At 41.1% G+C, this 25896-nt stretch overlaps 2 protein-coding genes across 3 annotated transcripts; one reads left to right on the top strand and one right to left on the bottom strand.

Moving 5' to 3' along the window:
* The first annotated feature begins 936 nt into the window (after positions 1-936).
* LOC115362588 (neuronal acetylcholine receptor subunit alpha-2-like) lies at positions 937-10841 on the top strand. The gene is made up of 7 exons (XM_030056560.1): positions 937-1022; positions 1133-1345; positions 4574-4725; positions 6295-6339; positions 6432-6541; positions 7383-8823; positions 10285-10841. The coding sequence occupies exons 2-7, from the start codon at positions 1285-1287 to the stop codon at positions 10408-10410; spliced, it is 1935 nt and encodes a 644-aa protein (XP_029912420.1). The 5' UTR covers positions 937-1022; positions 1133-1284; the 3' UTR covers positions 10411-10841.
* A 6999-nt stretch (positions 10842-17840) lies between these two features.
* zgpat (zinc finger, CCCH-type with G patch domain) lies at positions 17841-25854 on the bottom strand. Of its 2 annotated transcripts, XM_030055236.1 has the most exons (7): positions 25701-25854; positions 24332-25008; positions 23594-23727; positions 22042-22203; positions 21103-21228; positions 18976-19390; positions 18246-18384 (listed from the first exon to the last, which is right to left on the bottom strand). In XM_030055236.1, the coding sequence occupies exons 2-7, from the start codon at positions 24955-24957 to the stop codon at positions 18246-18248; spliced, it is 1602 nt and encodes a 533-aa protein (XP_029911096.1). In that variant the 5' UTR covers positions 24958-25008; positions 25701-25854. The 2 variants fall into 2 exon arrangements, with proteins under 2 accessions (XP_029911097.1, XP_029911096.1); XM_030055237.1 differs by lacking the exon at positions 25701-25854 and having other exon boundaries at positions 17841-18384; positions 24332-24957.
* Positions 25855-25896: the final 42 nt, after the last annotated feature.

Below are 25896 nucleotides of genomic sequence, written 5' to 3'. Positions count from 1 at the left end.
TTGCTGCATTCTGTCGTGTAATTCACTGTTAGGAGGAGCCTGTTGGAAGTTAAAAGCTGGCTTCCCCCTTGAGCCGATCTAAAGTGAAGAGATGATCAAGGTTGTTTATTCCTCAAGTGCCTCTCATCGTTATGCTCTCTCTCTGACATCAAAACAAGACATCTTGGCACTGCTGGGGAAAAGTGAAAAGATGTATGGCAACAGCAGCTACACCTCGAGCGAATGCAACTGCCTAAATGGATGGCCGGCCTTGGCATTGAGCTCTGCTGACGTATAAAATCTGTAAAGCGGAGTGGCAGCGCGGCACAGCGAGGTCCCGTGGAAAAGGAGGAAGCGCTATCTGTGTGTAAGGCATTACATGTAAAAAGATTTGACAGCAGGTGAGGCGTCAGGGGTGTTTAAGGAAGAACCGGGGGGATGAAGATGATATCCTCCAGTGTAACAGGGCAGGGAGTAGACTGAATAGTATCTAAAGGTTTTATGACTCACAGGCACTTCCACCAGACCGGACTCGGATAGACATACACACACAAGGGCTGCTTACACACTGATAACACAGCCCACATACAAATAAATGCTCTGCAAATATACACACTCGCAAACACACACTGGCAGCATTGCTCATGTATATATGATAAAAGCCCTTCATACCCAATAGATACATTCTCTCTCTCACTGACAGCACAACAGTGTCTCCAAAAGTTCACTGTTCATGGAAAAAAAAAGTGGAGATAGAGAAAACTGAGACAGGGTGGAAAAAATAGGTGGGAGGGAAGGAGAGAATACACAGACAGGGGAGAGAGAGTAAGAGAGAGAGAGAGAGAGAGATGAGGTGAGGAGATGAGGAGGCGGAGAGAGGAGGGAGGAGGGAGGAGGGAGGGAGTAATGTGGAGAGGGAGGGTGGAGAAGAGAGGAATAAGCCACACTTGGTTGAAGGATTCCAGGGGAACAAGGAGGGACTTTGAACTGTGGGATCAGAGAACTAATCAAGAGGTCTGAGGACGCTCAGACCGGCCAGCAGAGTGAGTGAAGAGCGAGATAGATGGAGCCAGGAAGAAACCAGGGCACAGAGGGACATGGACTGACATGACCTCTTCATCTGACCACCTAGCCTAATCTGAATCTCCTGCAGACCTGGTGTCACAGCACAGGACTCCCGGGCTAGCTCGCCTCGGGGCTTTTGCTCTCACAAACCTGACCTGGGATGTCTGACTACTGAGGCTGAAGTCCAGTGGATGTTGGAGGGAGTTCACCCACAGAGTTGCGTTCACTGCTGGAGGCACTATGGATCTGTCCAAGTGTTTACCAATGATGAGCGTACTTCTCTTCACCCTTCCCTCTCAAGGTAAATCATTTTCCCTCCTGTCTTTACAGCAGCTTTGTGCTCCAACATTCGGCTCGGCAAATAATAATTCACTACATAGGTTTGTTGCAAAATCTAATCAGTCATAATGAATAATGCAAGACGATTACAATTCATTCAGGAAACATGAGAAACAGGAAACACAGATGCTATGTGACCTTCAGGATAAAAACTTTGTAGTGTTGATGACAAAATGCTTTGCAAATTGGATGTTTAGCAGATGGAGATCTCTGTTTGTTGGTGACCTGGCAACAGGCACTGGCGGCTTAGTTTGGGTAAAGGATTCACTTGGGTGATGAAACCAGTATTTGCTGTTCATGCATTCTTGGCCTGTGAGAGCATATTCATCAAATGAGGACAGAACTAGGTCCAGAAGCACTGACAGCAGATAACTAACCAGGATGAGAGGCTTACGCTGATTGCTTTGTAAAACCGCAAATATTTATAAATACATTATATGATGAATAATACTTTTAATTTTAGCACCAAGAGACGTCAACAGATGGTTTCAATATTGTCTATAAAAATTATCATTCTGTTAACAAGCAAAAACAAATTGTTGCATGGTTTCTTGTTAGGACTGAATGATATGGTAGAAAAAAATAATTTTGTGATTAATTATACAGTAATTACATCATTTTTTGCATCATATTTTTAACTGTCAAAATGACAATGATTTGATTTTTGCTACCAAACAAAAATGTTCTTGTACAGTTGGAGAATATAATTTGTAGGCCAGGGCATCTCTGCAGAACCACAATATTTTTCTAATGCATTTCTGTCACAAATTTTAACTTTATCAAAAAATAAATAAATACATACATAAATAATAATAATAAAAAACAATCACAACTTCTGCATTTTAGATATTGCACTTGACCATACTCATTTTTGACAATATTGCTGCTAATCGTTCAGCCCTGTTTCTAGTGGACAGCCAGTCAGCAGGAAGAGAAAGCTACAGAGTGAAAGCTTAATTGTCCCCTCTCTGAGTGACTAACTAGTAGTAACAAGGTCCGTTCCAGTGCCAGGCACAGAATCCCATGAAGAACAGGTCGAGGATCTACTGAGCTTTACTCTTCCACCAGTCTGGGACCAACAACCACCTCCTTTCTTCCATGAACAAGGCCTGCATGCATTACTGCTTTGACCCACACATTTCCATTGCCAGGCGAAGCTTCAAGCTCTCAGATTTAATTGGATCAGTTACAAGGTTGCTTTGGAATCTGCTGGAGCGTTTCGTATCAGCTGCATTGAACAGAGAGATCGCGTTGAACTGATGCGATAAAACAAAGGCACCTGCATCCTGGGGCTATTTGACAATTTTGCTCTAATCCAAAAACTCATGGGCATCCCAAGGTTGTTCAGCATCTGGACACGTCAAACAGATTCAGGTGTAAACAGGAAGAGAGGATGTAGGGAAAAAAGGAACTATATCCATTTAATAAGATATTGATCCTAAGCCTTTAGGAAAAAAAAGGAGGATGCCAGTTTTCAGGCAACTGAAGGACAGCCCATCAGCTTTGATTGAGTGGGTAGGAGGACCTGAGGCGAAGGCCAGCAGCATACCAACAACATCTGTGTCTCCATTTTAAGGGTACAACTTACAAGAGCATAGCTTCTCTGGCCAAGGAGGATATGTAATTGAGTTAGACAGACAGACAGAGAGATAAACAGACAGACAGAGAGACAGACAGACAGACAGATACATAGATAGATAGATAGATAGATAGACCCAGAACCCACTTGAGACACAAAACAAATTGCAGTAATAAAGGTGATACAAATAAAAAAAGAACAGCTAGTTTGCCCCCCTGGAGAATTGCTTGACATATGCTGCCCCCCCCCCCCTTCCCCACATATTAAGATCGTGCATATGTGTTTCTTATGCATATATAAGACAGATATTGTAGTGCCAGACCATTATGAAATATCAGCGAGGACTGCTGTATAAATCATGGCTAGTGATGTATTGCTGTGCCAATAAATTACCTGTGCAGATGCACAATGTCCTGAATGAAAAAATGTTTAATTAAATAAATAAAGAGGACTGGGATACAAAGGACATTGTCCACAAGCCTTTGTATGGTCCTTGTCTCTTTAATTGTTCCCAGACCTCGTTAGGTCATCCTCTGTGCTATGTGAGCCGATTCTAAAGAGGACGGATGTGATTGTGTTCGTCCATCAGAGCCCAACGGCTGAGAGACACAGAGGGAGGGAGGGCGGGGGGGGTGAGGGAGGGATGACACATCTCGACAGATCGCTCCATCAGCATGTCTGTTCAGAGACACAACGGATACCCTCAGATTCAAATTCATCCTTCCTCTTTTCCCTGTCCCCCTCTCTCCCAGCTGTCTGTCCCTCACCTTGCGGATACAGTCTCATGTAACACACCACTCTGCTGTGGACAACAGAGCTCAGCCTCTTTTAGACTTCACCCTGTAACTACAAGAGTGGGCTCTTAACAGTGGCATGGCTGCATGAGACAGTCTCATTACAGATGGGTTCATGTGGTAGCGAGTGTGTGCAGGATCACATATGTAACCTCATGGTTTCTATTTTTCATAGTCTTCTATTAATAGATAATAACAGCCCACTTGAGATTCTATCTAAAACCAACACAGCAGAAGAGTGAGTTCATTATTAATGTGCAAAAAGAACAACAATTTCAACACGTCATGATTATAATGTTAATGACCCAAGAAGAATCAATGGCCACTGTGCTCTTCTGCACAAAAATAGCTGGAACACAATGCACAACAGATAGCAATCTAATCTGGTGTGTAGGGAAAAACAGTACTTTGCATTTCTTCACGTATTGGAGATAACAGATGTTGATTACACAGAGCGGTCTTAAAACCCTGACAGATCATCAACATAGGATTAAACGTAATTATGAAACATAAGATAATTAAACATAAGATAATTATGAAACACACGACAATTAAACATGAGATAATTATGAAACATGATAATTTAACATAAGATAATTTCGATGCATATATTAAAAACAAAGGATAATTACGATTTATTCTGTTTCAAACTGACAAAAAAGCAGTGAAAGACTGTATGTACTTGCACTGTACTTAAACGACTAATTAAATAAATAAAAAGGGCTGAGATGCAAAGCACAGTATTACACCAGGGTCACTTCATGTAGAATTAGGTTTAGCTGCCCTGATGCTTCCTTCTCTTCTTTCCTTCCCTTAGTCTGTCCCCAGGTTGGACCTCGTGGCCATGCTGAAGAGAGGCTGCTCAAAGATCTCTTTGCCCACTACAACAAGCTCTCCCGGCCAGTGGAAAACACCTCAGATGTGGTGTTTGTGCACTTTGGCCTGTCAATAGCCCAGCTTATTGATGTGGTGAGTGATAATAAATGTTTGAATATGTGGCAAAAAATACTTATGGTACAGTAAATAATACATTTTCAAATGCACCCCTGCTTTTACATGTTTGTACTCATTATGTCATTACAACGAACAAAATACAAACTCTCTTAAACACAGGGAGTGATCCTTCCAGTTAAAGCTGGACTCCTCTGGATCAGTATTAGATCTTTTGCCTCTCTCGTCCCCCAGGCATTCTTTGGTATAAAAGTATCAGAGAGCCTGGTGAAGCCTGGTGAACATGAGTGTACTGTGTGCAGTTGGACGCAGGACTTCTGGGTATTCAGTTCAGTTTTCATTGTTCAGTGCCATTTGGAGCTGTCACTGCACCAAGTTGCAGGGGATGGTAAATCCAGTTAAAAATGGTGATTTTATTATTAAACATTATTCATTGATCACTATTTTTACTATCCACCAAGATTTGATAGTTCCTACAAGTGCATAATTTTAGGAGCTGGATTTCCACAGTAATCCGTTCCAGCAGGCCTAGACCAGATTTAATTTCCCTTGTAGGGTAACAATATTGTCTGGACCCTGCTAAGACCAACCAGCTGTCCAGCACAGTGAAAATATCCTTGCTTGTTGTAACTGAAGTAGTTACGGGTCTTACTGACACCGCAACAATATTTTAGAAAAGGTTTTCACTGCTAGCATTGCTGTAGAGCTTTATCAGATGGAGGCGCTTTACTAGCTCTCACCTCTACTGATTAAAATGAATTAATATGGTTGAATTAATGATAGACTGGTAAATAATCCTGTGTGCCTTGCTCACAAGCTAACAGTTAGTGTTACAGTACTATCATTTGTTAAGGCTAGCAGGATAGCAGGCGCAGTTGAAGAGTAATCCAAATGGGGGCAGGGGGAATAACAAATGAGGCTGTGTTTGGATTGGATCGCTCCACTCTTACATATGAATGTAGCTTTTAATCCCCTGCAAAACCATGTTTCAGGCGATTCAGGCAAAATCACCCAATAGGCTTGCACAGAAAGAACTTCAGATTCTCACAGTTTTGTGAAGTTTTCTACACCCAAGAATAACAATAAAAGACATTTTATTGAAAAAAAAAAAATGCACATTTTAGTTTACCATTCCTTTAAACATCAAATATGTGCACTCTCTATCCTATCTATGGGGATAATCCTCATGATGCTGGCAGACAATTAGATGACTTTCCTTGTTCCACACACCTGCTAGTGAGACTCAACCCTGGATGCTGCTCCCGAGGGACTCACACACTGAAATGTCTAAGACAGCATAATGCTGCTGAGTTGAGCATGGGGAAAGCAGCTTGCCAGCAGTGGTGATGCAGAGACTCAGCGATACAGTAAGAATGGTTTTTACATGAAGTGCAGGCTGATTATAATCAGAGGACACACATGCTGATTGGTTCTATATATGATTAATGAATACAGTTGTCGAATCTAACAAGTATGGGGATATAGTATGGGGATGCTTATGTATATTATATAGTCAAGACATAAACTTCTTGTAACTTGAAATGGGATCAATGTCAATAATTCTGTCTCCTGTTTTTGTAAAATAAGGATGAGAAGAACCAGATGATGACTACAAATGTCTGGGTCAAGCAAGTATGTAATAACCAGACATAATACAGTACAATATAGCTAGTATAAGGAAAAGTTAATTTTGTGCTCATTACAGAAAATATGTTCTGCTGCAGGAATGGAATGACTACAAACTGCGCTGGAACCCAGAGGAATATGAGAACGTCACCTCCATCCGCATTCCCTCTGAGATCATCTGGAGGCCTGACATAGTGCTCTACAACAAGTAAGGACTTAGAGTACACGTCCTGATGTGTATGCTGTCATTATATTTAGCGGTAATGAAGAAATTCTTTTCACACAGTCATATAAAGTGCTTGAGTGTCTGGATCTTAAAAAGCTAATGCCATTTTCAAGGCAAAAATAACCATATAGCAACTAATGTTCAAAGTGTGATAATTTAATTCCAACAGATGGGATGACTTGGAGGGAAACATGATTCTGCAGCAGTGCCAGATATTTTGTCCTGTGCCAATGTCATAAAGTAATTTGCTGAGATAAATGTGAACAAGGTCAGCTATAATGGATCTGGTCATAAACAAAGCTTGCTACATTGTACAAAGCAATACATTAGGCTGGGAATTAGGGGATGAAATGTATTTGGATGTGTTTCAAAGGACCACAATTAACATGCATCCAATGTGACTGTTTCAGGTATGCCTATATTTTCTACATTCTAAATAAGGGAAATCTGCTGATAAAGTGTAGATCAGAAACACAAATAAAAGAATTCCCTAATAAAATAATAACAAGTCACCATATCATCAAATTCGTGAAACGATTCATGTGATTGTGTTTTCTCATTGTGAGGATAAGCCGTTGTCATTCATTCAGTCCAACAGATTCCACTTGTTGCTGCCTTGTGACTAGAGGTAATCATGTTCTCATACAACAAATGTTGTTTTAGTGGTGGTGACTAATGGTAACAAATATTTAAAAAGATAGTCAAAAAAAAAAACAAAAATGAATTTAGGGAACATAAAGAAATATCCTTAAGCCTTAACATAAATGCAGAATGACAGAACTGCATTTTGAAGAATGCTTTACATCCTGTTTTTTATTTGCAGTGCTGATGGAGACTTTGCAGTAACTCACCTGACCAAGGCACAACTATTCCATGATGGTCGAATAAAGTGGATGCCACCTGCCATCTATAAGTCTTCCTGTAGCATAGATGTCACCTTTTTCCCATTCGACCAGCAAAATTGCAAGATGAAGTTCGGTTCGTGGACTTATGATCGCGCCAAGATCGATCTCATCAGCATGGCCAATAACGTGGACCAGATGGACTACTGGGAGAGTGGCGAGTGGGTCATTATCAATGCAGTGGGCAAGTATAATACCAAAAAGTATGAGTGCTGCACAGAGATCTATCCGGACATCACCTACTACTTCATCATTAGGAGGCTTCCGTTGTTCTACACCATCAACCTTATTATCCCATGTCTACTCATCTCCTGTTTGACTGTGCTGGTGTTCTATTTGCCATCACAATGTGGGGAGAAGATCACCTTGTGTATCTCAGTGTTATTGTCCCTGACGGTATTCCTCCTCCTAATCACAGAAATCATACCGTCTACATCGCTGGTGATTCCACTCATTGGTGAATACCTGCTCTTCACCATGATCTTCGTCACACTCTCCATTATTATTACTGTCTTTGTGCTTAATGTACATCACCGATCACCACAAACTCATGGTATGCCTCACTGGGTGCGGAGAGTATTCCTGGACCTGGTCCCTCGAGTCCTCTTCATGAAGCGACCACCAGCCGCAGCCAAGGATAACTGCAAGAAGCTTATCGAGATGATGCACCGTCCAACCTCAATATCTGCAACAGGCAGCTCACAGGAATTCTGGGCAGGTTTGGAAACACGGTTGAGACGGATGAGCCAGCTAGAGGACATACTCCCAACGTCTCCGTCTGACAGCCCCAACATCCTTGTCAGTTCCCCTTCTCCATCCTCCACACCCCTTGAGGGTCTCAGTCTGAAAGAGAACCAAATGAAGTCCCAGCTTTTCTGCCGGTCCCCATCTGGCCAATATTCACCTCTCCCAGAACAATCATACCAACAGGGACACAACTCTTCTCCCTCATCTTCTTCCCCATTGTCCACCTTACCCCCTGCCCTGCCACTGGGCCCCCTCCGCACCCTATCCAGGGAGGACCCAAAAGCACTGGCCCCAAATGGCCGCTCCCTCAGTGAAGAGCACATGTCTGACCATCAGAAGGACCTCCTGCAGGGAGCTGGGCATCATTGTCGCAACCGCAGCTTCCAATACTGCTGTCTACATGATGATGGGACGGGGGCCAAAGAGCTGGTAGGGAGAGTAAAGAAACAAGTCCTTTCAGACCACCCAGCAGAAACAGCCAGTGCAGACTTCACTAAAGACCCAAGTTCCCAGAAGGATGCCATTGTCCCCACGATTTCCCCAGCTATGCAACGGGCCATAGAGGGAGTTCAATACATCGCTGATCACCTCAAGGCAGAGGATGCTGACTTTTCAGTGAGTATACAGACATTAATTTTATGACAATAAAAATATGGCATAGTGCCAGCTTTGATGATGACATAAAATGATGTTGTGAATGCTTAAATTAGGAAATACGTAAGGAAATCTTATGAGTTACTACAAAGTGGCTTAGTCTTCCGTATATCTTAATTTGGCTTAAATCCAGTCTACCAGATAAATTGATCTAGTAATTTTTGATAACACTAATCCCCTCAGCACCTGGCATAGGATGTCAAAGGGAAATTGATCATTCATAGGTCATCTTCCTGTCGTTTTGTCCATTATAATCTAATCATTATAATCTAATTTATTTGCAGCACCAACACACACCACTGTGGCGCTATACCATAATCAGCACAGTGCATCCGGGAAGGCACTGCTGACAAAGAACAAAATCTCTGTGTTCACTAGCTGCAGCTATGCTAAAAGATTGCTGTGGCGGCAGTAGCAGTAGATTAAATATAGAAATATTATAGAAATACTACAGGCAGCAATTTGTGTGCGTGTCTATCGCGTATTGGTATGTGGATGGGTGACGTCAGTCCAATATCCAGTCCGAGAATTATGTCTGCGTTACTGGTACTGATGCCAATACCAGTTACTCAAGCACAGTAACATGAATAAATACCATTATTTACTTTCAACCCTGTTCATTTACTCCATCTAGATCCCCCATGGAACCACAAGGACGTGGTTGAGTGAGAATTTATTACATCACTTAAATGATCTCTGCTCTGCGATTACCGGCAACAAGTAGGATGAGAGTGAAGGAGGAAGCAGTAGGGGTGTTTGGTTAACATTTAAGCTGTGGATGTGGTTATTTCACTGGGTAACAGTATTCCAAACTGACTGAACAAGTCTGGGTGTTTAAAAGCTTGAAATGCATGTGTGTTAGCCTGGCTAACACCACACTCAACAGCCTAGCACTGTCCAGCACAGTCAGTGCTAGCCTGGTTAACCTTAATGTGTGTGTGGGGGGGTGATTTTTCCCAATAGTGTCAGGACCTGCTGTTATGGTCACTTGCATGTTTGATGAACTAAATTATTACATATTGTACCTTTAAGTACAGACCACTAAAAACCGATGACCAGTGTCAAGGGTTGTTTCTCAAGAGATGTAACTGTGTGTATACAACTTGTTCATGAAAAAGAAATGGCAGAAGTCACTGTATTCACTGATATTGGTCATAATAAACACCGCAATGCGCTTTATATCTGTAGTCAGAAAAACTCTTATCTTTGAGGCAAGAGGACTTCAATAATTTGACCTTGAATTTTTCATAAGCAAGACATGCAAGGATTGACTGACATTTAGGAGATAGCAGCCTCATAATGAAAAAATCAGCCATTCGAGAGAAATCAATCAAGGGTGGAAATTGACAGCTGGTAAAAAGGAAAGTGGTGTGGTGTGAAAATTGAAATGTCCCTTTCTGCTGTGTTTCTCTTCTCCAATAGGTGAAGGAGGACTGGAAGTATGTGGCTATGGTCATAGACAGAATATTCCTCTGGATGTTTGTACTGGTGTGCATACTGGGATCTGTGGGGCTCTTCCTTCCACCTTGGCTGGCTGGAATGATCTAGGACATCATCATCAGAGGAATGCAGAGTTCAAGAGCACTGAACAAAAAGACATTCTGTCCAGTATTGTAAAAAAAAAAAAAAAATATGTTGTGTTTTAACAGAATTATGGTTCATGTTTTCAGTTTCTCTTTTATCAAGTCCCCCTCTTTGCTCTTGCCCAGGTTATCAACAGATTACTCACGGAGAAATGGGGTGAAAGATCTTTCATTGATTCCTGAGGGCATATGAATTCTTTATGAGGACCAAAGGCCAGCAGTGAAAACATCCTTCCTCACCTCTCCATTTTGATATTGAGCTGTATAGCTCACATTGTCACCTTCATATAAAGAGTGAAAGATGGACTTCTGTCGAGTGTTTGAGTAATGAGTGGAATAGCCTTGGTAGACCTGAATGGATTTGGCCTGCCATAGTAGGACTTTCTAACCACTGGCAAATGGAAATATCACTTCCAACATGTTTGTTGTCTTTGGTAAAATGAAAGAGAAAGCAAACACTGCCACATCAGCTGGCATCTTCCTTTTTGTGACTGGAACAATGGTGTTTATAGGATTAAATCTGAAAAACACTTGTACATACAATACTACTAGTGTGACAAAGAGGCTACCATTAATCTCCCCCATAGTCTAATTTCTTTATGGTAATTATACAAAGGTAGCACTTCTGTGATGATAATGATCCGATGTTTAAAAATACTACATGTAGCGCCTCTTGAGAAGCAACTATTCAGAGAAAAGTATTATTAACACTATCCAAATTACTTTTTTACAAACCTGAAATGGAAGAAAAAAGTTCAGGACAACAACTGAATCCCTTCAATAAACTTCACTGTGCATTTTTTTCAGAGAATGTACCTTGAGGAAGGAGGTACAAAATGTGTTGACACAATAAGGTTTACTGACAGGATTAAATTTTCATCCTGAATTTTTTTTTCTTCCTTCTTTCACAGTTACGGTTATTCGAAAGGACTGAGCACCCCTTCAACGGTCACATCCAGCTATGTTCTCTGTGATCACAGCACCAGCACCTTTTTGAAGCTAAAATTATAATGACTTTATAACCGAATTAGTCTCCAACATTGTTGATAATGTGACATTCTATTAACTTTGATACTGACCCGTTGTGGCTTGCTTAAAACAACTAACACAAATGCGAAAATTAATCTAGAACCATTACTGATTCGACCACTTACATCTTTACAAGATTGCTAAAACTGTTCAGCAAAGGTTAATAACACTGTATGACATTAAAATAACTTGGTAGAGGATGATGGGTTGGATATATTAGGTACTATGTGGTAGGTGTAATACAACAGGGATCAGTTTTTTTCTCAACAGTGGTCTACCAATTGACATAAGGCACTCATTTGAATTTCCATCATGAAATTGAGTAACATTTAAATCACTGCTCATATGGCATCATAAGGCCACAAAAGCAATTTGTAAGCACATTATGGAATCAATACAATTGTATCTGACCAGAAGTCATTAGATTAATAATGAGGTTGTGGCACCCTTTAAATTTACTACTGGCATCTGGGTTTCATCATTCTGATTCTACTATAGAGGTCAAAGGGGGAAAGTGGCATGTGAAATTGATTGTTTCACTGTATTCCCGTGAAATCTCAGTTTCTGCTGAAAGATTTTTAATGTTTAAATAGGTTCCTCATGAAAGCCAAAAGACGCCTGAGGAACATATTAAACAGGAATCCGATTTTGGTCCGAGGGACACTTTAGTGTAGCATTTATCATCAGGTAACAGGTGTCATTTTTTAAATTACATTTTTTCTGTAAAGGTGATGTTTTTATTGTACAAAGGACCGGTGCAGCAGCTACATTAAACATGAGCTTTTAACATAAACCAAAAAAGATAATTTACCAAGGTTACAATTGGGTTAAACTGTTGTTATACCTATTAAACCCAGATTTGATACAGCCACAAAACTGGGCTGTGTCTAAAATATTTTTATCCCATGCAATATGGAGTACTTAGTTATTAACCAAAAATTATTTTGTCATGGAACAAAGTGTGCAGACAGTCAAGGCACTTAATACTCTACAAGTGACTGATTTGTTCTTCAAACTCCAATAATAGTCAGTGTACACTGAGTTTTATGAACCGCATCAGTGTGTTATAATGCTCCCATAATTTATTTATAATCCACTTGCAGCCATGCTTGCAAGTGCACCCCTTGACTATTTGCACATTTTGCTGGGCTGCAAAATGTTACAAAAGTGTGTTATTTTGGCTGAGATGTATAGAAAGCTCAATGGGGTCCAAAACTCAGAGTTCACTGCCAACTGTTTGTTTTCATCATCAATAATAAAAAAAAACTTTTTTTTTTTTTTTTTTTTTTTTTTAACTCAGTTGATACTACTTATTCAAGAATACATTATTTAGAACTGATACCTTGATACATATTTTTTTTTAGATATGCTCATATGAAAATGAAAAATATATTTGAATATCTTGTTTGCACACCATTTGTTACACCACACATTTTGCTCATAAATTAATATATGTATGCCCTGTACACAGTGGAACTGTTTTACTTATGATCATCTAATTCCAGATCCTGATTAAAGTAATATGATCTTGATGATTTTTCTTGGTAATGCTAGTCATTTAACTTTCAAAAAACACTTCCGTTGTAATATATTCTATAATATATTCTGTTTGTAACAATGTCACACAGATAAATTGTGCACCTGAGCACTGAAAAACTAGTTCTACACTGCAAGTAACCTGAATGTCTGTAGGTGGACTGCACAATGCATGGCTGGAGAGATTTTCACAAACAAGTCATTTTCACCTAAAGCAAGGCAAGACAGACCTGAAACAACAACACCATCTCAAGACCAACATATCAGGCTTAACACAAACAACATCTGCATTCAAGATACAGAGTCAAGTGAACAAAGAACACCCTACTCCAGTTAGCAAAAGTACAATCTGCAAATTCCAGTGGAACTAATTGTACACAACTTATGCACGTTATGCACTGGCCCAACGATACCAAAATTTCACTGTTGAAGACCGGAAGAAACTTTGTTTTCAGACAAATCATAGTTTGAACTTTACAGATGTAATCAGAGAGCTTTTGTCAGGACATGGTGGCATGAGAGGCTAAACACAACATTCAGACTCAGCATTGGAATCACTCAGGTGTGCTGAGCTTTTGTCTTGTCTGGAGTTGATGATCTGCACAGGAACCCCTTCACACTGACCACAGAGAAGCACCATGCTACTCTGTAAAGGCAGCCATCACTTCTGTGGAAGTTTTGTGGATGAGGATTCACTTTCCAACAGGACAGGGACTCTGAACATGCATCGAAGCTAAGCCAGGCCAAGTTAAGGCCAAGGAAGAGCAAAGAGGGACGACTTGCATGGCTTTTCCCCTCCACAATCAAACTTGCATTTGAAAAAGGAAAAGGCGAAACATTCTGTAACATCACAAGACACTTTTCTGAGATGCTGTAAAAGAGCGCTGGAATAATGTGGATTGTCAAATTCACCAAAACCTGAAGAGCTGATGCCAGACAGATCAGTGCAAGCTGTGATTAATGACATGTTCAGACTTAAAGCAAAGTGAATTTTCACCTTGAGGACTTGAATACATGAATTCGAGTTTTAAAATTTCAACTCAAGTTGCAAATATTTGCGTATATTCATGTAATTCACGTCACCTGGCACGTTTGGTCTGAACACACCGTTAGTTTGGTCTGAACACACTGTTAGTTTGGTCTGAACACACAGTTAGGAGAACAGTGGATATAACACTTATAGGGAAATTTCAAATTTCAGTGAATTCTTACAAACTTTATTTTGACCGGTATTAGTGAATAATTATGTAAGCTTGTTTGAGAAATATCTTGCATGAAGAAAAGTTCTTGGCAGTGGACTCAGACTTTTGGACCTCGCTGCTTCTCTATAAAAGTGAATTTCAGTGTGTGAACATTTTGTTGTTGTGAAATACTGGGTAGTTTAATACCACTCTGCTCTGTATTGAGTTTTGATGTCTTTGCTTTTTGTGTCCCCCATGTCTGTGTCTTTTTTTTTTTTCTTTTTTCCTTTGGGGTGATGTCTTTTTAAAAACTGCTTGATTTCTTGTCTCATTTGCATAGGTTGTATTCCTTTTCTCCTTTTTTCAGTTTTTGTGATTTGTACATGTAATAAACTAAAGCTAAACCTAAACAGGTATAAAATGATCTGATATATTTTGTTACTAGAAAAAAGCTGGTATCAGGCTGATTCAATTCATCTCAGTGAAACCTGAACACTGTGTAACACTTTAATTTAGAAAATGAACTTACTTTGGGATGCATGGCTCACTTACAAATGGCACTGGAATACAGTTCCTGAGATTTCTATAAAAATGCATATCACCACAAATACATTTCCAGTGGTTACACTTATGGTTTTACCAGTCCAGTATTCCCACTGATTTAAAATTACAAAAGAGAAACTTTGAATATAGTAGCAGAAAAGAGATTTTTTTTTTTTTTTTTTGATAACTCAGGAACAGGAATCCAATTCAATCCCCCACAATCCAAACACATGCTTTCAGAATCAGTGTATCCTACGAGCTAAAACCCCATTACAAAAATAAAATCAAGGTGTGCACAAACAGTGGAGCATGACTACAATGTAATGTCTCATGATATAACCAAAACTTAATTAGTGGAGTCTGATTGGAATGAAAACCTGCATACTGTACTCCTGAACCTCCAATGGCAAATGGTTGGAGACCAATGTTGTACAGTGTTAACAGCACAAATTATCTGATGAGAACCACTGACAAATTAATAATAATAAAACAAAACTTGAAATGTAAGCACAAGTCTACACAGTTTTCATTTGCCAAGTTTCTGCAAAATGCCTCAGGAGTCCTCCTACAGCCATTTGAAAAATGCAGAATATTAAATTAATGTATCTTAATAAATACTCATGAATTGAGCACTGTAATTTTGCTCCCGTGCATCGTCATCCTGCTGGTCAACGTCAGTAAGAGCATGTAATGTTACACCTGAACGCCCAGACGACCTCATTCTTGACCTCCGTCAACAAACTATTGTATTTCCTCTGGCTCAGCAAAAGACCAACCATTGATCAGTATACTAAAAAACAGAGACAGGAGAAAAAGGCAATTAAGCACAATATGGAAACACTGCACTTTTAACAAAGGTGAGTTACTTGCAGTATTTATTCATTGATTTCAGCACATAAAATGCATCTAAATGGCTTGAGTCTAGGTGAACTAAAGGCAACCTGATACTATGAAATACAAAGTAGCACTTGGATTTCCTAGCAGTGCCAAATAACTTGGAAACACTGTCTTATAATAAGACAAGGTTAAGTTAGTCTTTTGTTTATGTGTAACTATTCATATCTGAACAGATATTAATTTTCATTTGTCCTTTCAGTTTTTCTCTAGAAACACAATACACTGGTACATTATGAATCAGGGTCCTAAATGAAATGAGGATCGTCTCTACGAAATTTGAATTAATTTCCATTAAAAGATAAGAAAGACAAGTCTTTCAGTAAGAACATGATTTGCATAATCTCATGTCGATAAATACCTGTTCAGAGACGAGTTACGAAAGACGTCAGGTGGTGCAGCCTCATCAAGGTCCTCTGTATTGGTTGACTCAAGAAAGCAATTCAAGACGCCATACAAATAGACAAAGTTATTCATTACGAGTAAATGTCATGTTATTAAATTTTTCTTTGTGGAAAAAATGACCTTCAGTGTTAATTTCAATTTGGTGATTCTCTTCCCAGATGGATATGCCAGCCCTTTGATAATCAGTTTGGACATGGAGAGAGAAAAGTGTTTTAATTTGTTTCATACCTTTTTATTAAATCTACTGATTAGATGCTTGGCACAAGGTGGACCTCTCCAAGATTATATTGAAATATCATCACAATGTCCTTACAGTATAATTGGTCAGGACTGTTGTAAAAATCATGATTTACAGCAGTGGCAAATGGGAAAAATGGGTTAGAATTCTCCTCTCCTTTAGTAATATTTTGGCTAAAAGGCAGGTCTCGTAATTAGCAGCTGTCATGACCATATCTGTACATATCTAATACAGCAAAGATGTGAAAGAAGACCCCAGGTAGAATAATATTAGAAAACGTGATCATTCTATAAAGGCTAACCTAAACCTCGTGGCCTGCAGCCTTGCAGCTCAGAATTGAAAGGCTTGTTGTGAATCCCTGTGTAAAACAACTGTCAAGGCGGCCTCCCAATCAATTTTCCCATCACATTTCCTTAATCACATAATCCAGGCTGTAATGGGTGCCGATTAGCAGGGAAAACTCTACTAATAGACCAGTCAGACTCTATACATGAGACGGACAACGTCAACAGGAGTATGTCGTGCATACAGATACCCATGATTGAGTGCAGTCAGCACATCTTGACCTGAACACGCGCACACACTGACATTCTGCTGCTAGCTGTGACCGGGGGGCAATGAGATCCCACGAGTGCCAAGGCTCATAAATAGGGTAAAGCGTGAACGCCTGAGGGATTCCATTAAATCAACACATGCTATGTACCGCCATTTCTCCAGCAATCAGCAAATTCGGTGTGATCCTTCCGTATAAAAAGTGCTGCCACTCCATCCGTAGTCACCAGCAATCTAAAAGTGCTGCCACTCTACAGATCAGAAGAGCATGAACAGGGATTCCCCCAGGGCACCAAGTTTAGGATCACCAATTCTGCTCTGTCACAGTCCATCCAGAGACTTCATGGACGCCTCACAAACCGCAGTGAGTCTGACTGCAGCTCTTACTGCCTCAACAACAGTATCTCTATCCCCTCGGGGACAAAACATAACAATTGCTTGTTACTTGCTGATGGCCTCCGCAAGTTTTCCAGCGGTATTTCATAAACTCAGGTTCCCATTGATCAGCAGTATATCACAGTTGGCCTGATTCATTTTGCAAAGCATTCACTTGGAAAAGCTGAACCTACGAGCGCAGGCATCAGCGGTCTTTGCATGTATCTGCATACATGGATTATAGGCTCCACTGCATCTTATACTGTAGTCCCTCCCACCACCCATTTCATTAGCTTCTTTATACTGTGTCACTTTCAGATTAGGAGTTGCTCATACAAGGAAGGAAAACATCTTTCCTCTACATATTTCGTTACCAGCTTCAACCTTTACACCAGAGAAGATTAAAGCATGGTTCTGGCAGGGTAGATTCATCCATTACTCACCCACTGCCTACGGTCAGTGTCTGTCCGATCTGTGCACAGAAAAGTCACTCTTCAAATTCATTATTTAATAGAGAGGCTACGGTTGTAGCTTCAAAGACACTATGTGTAAGCTGGAAGGAGGTGTGGGTGAAAACATGGACTTCACAACTCGGTAAAGGTCTCCTAACTCTTGAGGATGTAATTTCAAATCAGGCAGAAATCCAAGCCAGGGTTTACTAAGCATTACAGCTGCCTCTAAAAGAAATCTGAAATTCAGTGGAGGTGGTAAAACATTACTTCACACTGGACTTTAATTGTTCATGGTGTATAATTGCAAAGGAAAATTTCAATGACAGCATGAAAACCCTGAAAATAAACTCAAACTATAGAATAGGTTTACATTGGTGTGAACCTTAGAACTTGAAACCATAATATTAAAGGCTGCTTCAGTGAAACTGGATGAAACTCATACATGCTAAAATACAAATGGATGTTGCCAGTCAAGATTAATAATAAAAAAAATATTTAAAAAATAAAATGGTGCAGCAAATGACCAACAATAGGCAAGGGACAAGAGTTCTTTTTCAGTGTTTTCCATAATCCCCGAAGTCTTTGAGAGCTGAGGTTAAAACTCAGTCATTTTCTTGTGTGTGTCAGCCTTCTTGTGCTCTCTCTGGATGGACAGTTCCTGGGCTTTCTGCTGGGCCAGCAGCCTACGGGCCGCTGACAGCCTCTCTTCCAGCTGCTTCACCAGGGCTGCATCCCTGCGGACACACACAGTGCAGACAGATTAGGGACCGAACAGAGACATGGAGCAAAGTCGCTTAAGCGAAATGTTTTTGAATAAGCTGCCCGGAGGCTCCTGTTAACTCCCTCTCAAAGTCTTGAAATCAAGGAAATTCAAACCCACTTTTACCACTTATCAGTACTGTCAATCAGAAACACTGAAATGGCATGGTTTTCAAGATGCAAAGTCAGGAGTGGTACACTTCAGCTCCTCTATTGTACATCAGAGTTTACAAAATCTTTTTTCAAAAAGCATGTCTTCTATCTGCAGAACCTATTTTGTGACAAGTATTGTGCACATACTCTTGAATAATAAATCACAATGTTGTATAAGCAGGGCATCAAAGTATGTACTGTATGTATGTGTGTTTTCCAGTGGTATTGTGCTCTCTTTACAAGATATGTCACCTACTGATAAACATGTGAGCCAGACAACTATGATACACATTCAGATACACTGATCATTAATTATTATGTCATGAGACTGCACAGATTTATTTAGATTTAATTACCAGGCTTTATAGAATAACAATTCTGTTGTAGAAACACAAACAGTTGGTGGCACTGACCTGCCTCCTTGTCTGGCCAGTGACTCAGTCAGTCTTTGGATCTCCCTCTCTGTCTGAGCCACCCGTTCAGCAGCCTGGAAGAGCTTCACGTTCAAACTCCTCTTGATGCTTTTGCCCCCCCTGTAAGCGTCCACCCCGGCTGCTGCTGAAGGCACGGCAGCACCCCCCTCCAGAGGATCAGTCCTGCTGTCTCCCAGCTTTCGGTTGAGAAAGTCAAAGACGTTATGGCGCCCCCCGGTGGGCCCGACTCGAGGCTTTCTGCTCCTCTTTTTGTGGCCTGTCTGGGTGCCGTCCTTGGCGGCCTTGCTCTGGGTCCGTTTCTGAGTGAACTCGGCGCACTGGTCCAGAGACTTACCTTTGGGTAGGATCACTGCCATCACGGGCTCCACGCGGCCCTCCTGCAGCTTTCCCAAACCTGGCAAAGCAAAGCGGGGCAGAATGAGACGACAAGAGCCAAGTACATGACTCACAGTTTTACTTCGCTGTAAACTGAAAAGTAAACATCCACTTTGACTTAAAATGCACTCAATCATGTTCGGTGGCTCGTTTGCATATAAATGAGATTCCTTATCAAATCAGAATCTCACGACAAAGCAAAGGAAGGGTGCAATCACACTTAAAAGTTCATTTTCTTTGGTCTAAACCGTGGTGAAAACGAAAACTTTTTCGTTTTTGGGCCGTTTTGGCTCACATTGCCAAATTACAAGCAAACCACATTCCAACAAATGTGATTCCAGTCTGTGTAATTTTAACGTAACATGATGGACGTTTATGTGCTCTTTGCCATATTTTCTGAGGTAAGGTGGTATTTCACCCTCTCCCTGGTTCACTTGGTTTTGCCAGCCCTTCTAAGCCTGCTGCCGATTACATGACAATACTTATCTTCTTACACCATCTTATCCTCTTAACCAGTGCATTTTGGGGTTTCTGTGGGGTTCAGATTACATTCTCACTTCCTCCTAACTGTGATGCGGTTCGTTTAAATGACACCATTCTCACCTTCAAGTTTGGTTAACTGGTGTTACTGTTAATACTCAGCAGCATATTTTCTCAGGTGTAAAGGGAGCTGACATACAGGAGTTTATCCTGGTGACATTAGTGGAAAGACAGGGTTCCTACACATTTTCCATTTCACAACTTCTCCAGACCAACATTTCCACACATCTCATTTTTTTTTTTTTTTTTGTGTCAGACTGTGTTTAGTATCTTAGACTGCTGATCATCATGCATGTAAATACTCCAGCTATAACCGTGCATGTGCTGGAGGCTTCCACACCCCTCAGCCTGGCATTGGTGGATTGAACAAAAACATGAAGAGACACCGGCTGCTGACGCTGCTTTCACAAGATCACCACATTTTTTTCCCCTCCATATGACTAGTGACAGCTGCCTCGCTAATATTAGAGATGTCGAATGATTTCATGCACAGTTTACACTGCGCTATATTCTCTGTTTTAGGATGCTTCTCCAGCCACTGGGTAAGCCATTCCTGTTTGAATCACTCTACCCCAAACACCTAAAAGAAAATATATTCAGCTGTCTGCACCAAATGTCAGCAACATCGAAACATGATTCATTTATGATTGCAATTTTCAAATTACACTTTTTTAGAAAACTGTAAATAAAAGCCATAGTCTGGAAACACAAATATTTGTGTTTCTCCTTTTTTATACTCCAAAAACTGGAAATGAATTAATCAAAAACATATTTCATACTTTTTCATGATTTTCCAGACAGTGTAGTAACCCTGGCTAGACAGGCTGATATTTGCTAATAGTTTAACAGCACAAAGTGACACACAAGGATAAGAGGACCTTGAATACAAGTGCAACAGGATAGTGCAAAAAGTAGTATGGATGGAGGGCAACACGTTTCACACAATATGTTAATATTTGTCCTGTAGCTGTGTGTGCTGAAGCAGCTTACTGTTAGTTTTTGCTTTTTATTTAATGCAGGCTATTTGACGTTCTCTTCTTCCCTGAGGTGTAAAGAACTTAGATTGCGTCTGCAGTGGTTAGCGTGACTGAAAATTATACAGCAAGTGCCACAAATGAGTCATTTCATGAGCGCGGGACCTTGTGTAAATGACTGGAGTACTTCAGGAGATTGGAGTGTTCTTGCGCTTACCTTTCCCATATTCATAGCCCATTTTGAGCATAAGTTTGGAGCCGATGCCTCTGGTATGTGCCTCCCAGCCGCCAAAATTAGAGGTGTTTGTCTGTGCCATGGATTCTGCAGCAGCCGTGTCAAAAACTGCAGAGTAACAAGGGAAAAATAAAAGTCAGCGCTGTCTGGAGACAACTGCATCGTCTGGTATCAATCAGATATCAGGACAAGAGAGTGAGCGTTCTTCACATCTCTCACAAAGACAAATCATCTCACAGATATGAATGTCCATCACTTGGCATCTGGGCACTCATCATTCAACACAACAGCGCTCAATACATCAAATATTATATTATTACAATATATTATCTTTACTTTGAGGTCATTAAGACTGACAGGCCACTGCTGTTTTTCCACCCGTATAATGTTATGTAAGCTATGATGTGTCAAAAAAGGAATCATAAATGGAAAGTTGCTAAAATTCCCTCCATACTGCAAAAAAGGATTCAGGCTCACTTGAGGTGGAGAAGGTTTTAAAAGATATTAAAGATAATATATGATGTATGTCAATGGAAACATGTTTGTCAAATAAGTAATGAAATGTTGTATTTCCTGTTGCTCCAGTGTTAAAGGAACCACTGTCATTATTTGGACTTCAGTATGTTAGAATATCAAATCCTTTTCTTTTCTTCTGTTTTGGCCATCAAGACAGAATAAAGTACGACTGATATTAGCTGACAAGAAAGAATAATGACTTCCTGATACTAATCAATTCAGGCTCATTCCATTTATTCAGCAGCTGTCCTTTTTAATGCCAACTTTCTACATCCAGGAAGCCTATTTACTTGCTGCTATTCTGATGTCAAAGCATCTGATTAACTTTGTATTTATTTAAGACATTTCAACACCTCAGCCAAAATCTGTCTGACACTGGATGGAAAAAAAATGACCGACCCTTACCTCTGGCATAAGCTGTGTCCCCGTCTTGTGCGTCATCCTGATCAGAGTCAGAGGACAGCGCGTCGTCTTCTCTCAGCGGGGGGATGACGCCATCGGCCTCTACCAGGGCGTCTTTCAGCAGCAGCGAGTCAAACTTCACAGTATAGAAACCGTTGTCAATTTCTACAACGACAGAAAGGACTGAAGTCACCAAAACACACAATAACCAAACAGGGTAAAAGCGATAATGTAATATGGCAAAGACCAGAAAGATTGGGTGTCTCCAAGAAAAATGTATAGAAATATTCAAGTGACATACAGGTTTTAAAGTAAAGGGCAACATATGCCAGTGTACTTGACCCTGAGGTTATCAATCATCCAGTTGGGGCATAATAATGAAATGAAATAATGACTGTGTTCGCTGTACGTTATCTAGCTTATACCTATTTAAAATGATTTTATAACAATCTAACTTACAAGCATCTGTCAAAACCCAGTGGAGCAAGATTGTCTGCATTAACAAGTGCGTAAAGTCTTCTTGCCACAATGGATTGTGCATTCATTTGACGAGCAATCATCAAAACACACTTGACTTGGTGGGTGTGGAGTGATATGATTATACAGGGTTTCCCCCAGTGCTTTATAGGCCTGGCGGGCCGCCAGGCTTTTCTTGCCCCCCCCCGCCAGGCTAAGCGTCGCTTGTTTATTTATTTTAAATAATTTTTCTATGCACCAGAAACAGTGATACCAAAGACGGTATATAGAGCTTTTAACCGCATCTGGTGATACGGTTGAAAGCGCAATGGCGACATCTTATGGTCGATACGTGAACACTTTCTTTTTCCGAAGTCGGAGGAGCACTGGAGGAGACGATGAGCCCGCTCGTTCACCCCCAGGCCGAGGGGAGTGCATCCCCGGCGAGCCGACCGAGCCGCGACTTGATGATGAGGCAGAGCCAGTGCGAGTTAGCACAGATGTTAGCATGTCGTCAGAGCAGAAATTACCAGGATAACGCCCACCAAGTTGCACCACTATGCGGAATATGGCAGGATTTTACATAAGTTGAATGAAATGTCGTTTTTGAGTGGAATATGAACGTATGTCTGGCAAAGGCACAGAAGATTTCCAGCTACTGCAGCGCACTGACATAGATTGTGTAACAAAGTGAAGAGTCGCCACTCTGCTCTATTTTCACTGGCTAACAGCAGCACACTGGCTTAGCTTGTCTATTCAGAGAAGAGGTATCACTCTGGCTTATTTTTCAATCTATGTTATCACAGGTGTGTTTGATAAGTAATTTACATTTTTAAAATAATAATAATAATTTAACATGTTGTTAAATTATTGGAGTCAACCCCCCCCACCACCCACCCCCCACCCCCAATAGCGGCCCGACCACCAGGCTTAGCAAGTTTTCTGGGGGAAACCCTGTTATATATGAAACAACAGTATGATATTCAGCAGCAACAGGCCTCAGAAATAGTTCACTGGCCAAAGAGTAGGAAATGAATATTCTAACAACAAAGGCATGTGACAATACAAACCATGGTGAAGTACATATTAGAAGAAGAACCTGTAATTTTGGCCGGGTACCAGATCCCGTCCTCGTGCCGGGCCAGGCAGGACGAGCCCTCTTGGAGATTACTGAGGTCCGGTTCCAGGAATTCTCTGAGCTCTGACACGTAAACCACGTGACCGTGGGAGAACCTGACAAAAACAGACAGCGGATCGAGGTCCAAGATTGAGGGAAGCATGTTGAACCTTGATGAACAGGTTTTGACAGATAAGTATTCATAATACTGTTTCCAAAAACGGCATGAAAACTAGGTCTGCACAATTAATCAATCTATTACTGACATCACAATATGACTAGGTGCAATGTTCAAACTGCAAGAACTGGGATTTGTTGATGAAAGTAAAATGAGTGAAAAACTCATTGTGGTGCTTCAGTGATGCCCTGGCGCACAAATTGTATTCTTGTTTGGTAAAGACATCAACAAAAATCCACACCATCATCATTTTAATAGAAAACAAACGACAGAAAACAAAAATCGCATTAAATTGTAATATCGAATTGCAAAATTTGTAGAATCCCGATACTTAAGAATCGCAATCCATATCAAATCTGAACCCTAGTATCGTGATAGTACTGAATCGGGAGATAAGCATATTGTCCCAGCTGTGTTTCACCTTTACTGAATTTAAAAAGCACATTACTAAACTGCTTGCCTCTGTGCAATCACATTAAAAAACCTGTATGTATATATAGCGAAGAGAAAAAAAGACACTGGGTGAGATTAAGATACTCTACCTGCAACTGTCCTGGAAGCGACATTTGTCCTCCAGATAGAACGGACAGGGCTTCAACGACTTCTGGGTGGGGTAGACGTACAGCACCCTCACCTGTGCCTCCTCTCCGTCCGGCGGCTCTGCCCCCACCACCATGGCATTGTGATACTCCAGTGTCCCCCATGCCGTCCTGTAGGGTGCTCTTACTTTGGTACCACTGAGCGCATCTTCTTGTTCCTCTTCGTCCTCCTCGTCACCATCATCGTCATCATCATCATCCTCCACCCTGGTTTCCCTCTCCCTCCCCCTCTTTCTAGTGTCAGTACTACTGCCTGAACACTCTGCCAGCTCGCTGTAAAAGGCACTGAATTCACTGTCCAATCTGCCGTTTGCAGTGCCTGAGTCAGTGGCTGCCTCCGAGGGGTCTGCCTGATGTCCGTTGCTCTCCTCGAGGCTGGCTAAAAGCTGGCTCTTTCTGACGGACACCAGGCTGGCCTCTGTGAGCTCTATGAGCTGACGAAGGTCCTCCTGCAGCTTGAGCAGGTCTGACTGCTGAGAGGGGTCCAGGCCCGCCGACAGGGCCATCTCCACCTGCTGCAGCTGGGCACCATAGGTGGCGATGGCTGCCTCAAGGGTTTCTTCATCCATAATGTTGCTTGGCACGGGTCAGGACAGACGGGACGAGGCCACATGAAGATCCTGGAACCCCAAAATACAAGGCAGTATATTTACACTGTTACAAATTAAAACAACTGAAGGACAAGGGCACTGCCAGCTGATTCACAGGTGTCCTCTTACTATGAGCTGTTATGCCAAACTGCATTGAAAACTCTGATTAATTGACCTGGCTTTGATTACAGTACACATCATGCACAAGACTGGCAACTTTTCCTACGTTTTTTTTTTTTAATTGTCTGCTCTATCAATCGGCATATATGCAATACACCAAGTATTATTCTTATACACTTGGACTATTATCTGCTATTCAAACAATTTTACCTCAAAATACACCACAACAGAAGGTACCAATTATACAAAGTAAACATGTATTGATATGAATGCTGCTTGGTGGTTCATAAATATGCCGAAATGAAGAATGGCTCCGATACTTCAAAAATTGTCATGAATCATACTGAATGGTGCATGGGTTATTTGCATATAAGCGAGACCACCTTTAATTGCCAGCTTTATTAATAGAACCTGGCTGATGTTTTCCCCATCATGTTACTGTTCATTTGGCTGAGGGATACTTCACACGGCTAACTTTGAGCCCCTTATGCTGCTGTTGTTACAGTCTGTCTGCTCTTCCTGGCTAGCCTGGATGCCGGTGCTCCACCGGCTAACGTTACTCAACCGTCTCAAAGTGGTAAAAAGATACGAGCGGTACTCACAGCACGGCGCTGTAACGATTTCACCCCCGTCTCAGATTATCATGAATAATCTTGCTTCACTGACACGCTGGTGTGACTGTACAAACTGAGTGTGGATAACATTTGCTAAGCTAGCTGGTGTGTTGTTAGCTCATGTGGTAGCTAAGCTAACGCTGGGGTCGCTTGTGTTGCCAGTCGCCTGTAGAGGGCGCCAGTG

The sequence above is a fragment of the Myripristis murdjan genome, chromosome 7 (assembly GCF_902150065.1).
Source record: "Myripristis murdjan chromosome 7, fMyrMur1.1, whole genome shotgun sequence".
NCBI lineage: Eukaryota > Metazoa > Chordata > Actinopteri > Holocentriformes > Holocentridae > Myripristis > Myripristis murdjan.
Note: the sequence above shows the minus strand (reverse complement) of the source record. Positions and strands in the feature narration are given on the sequence as shown.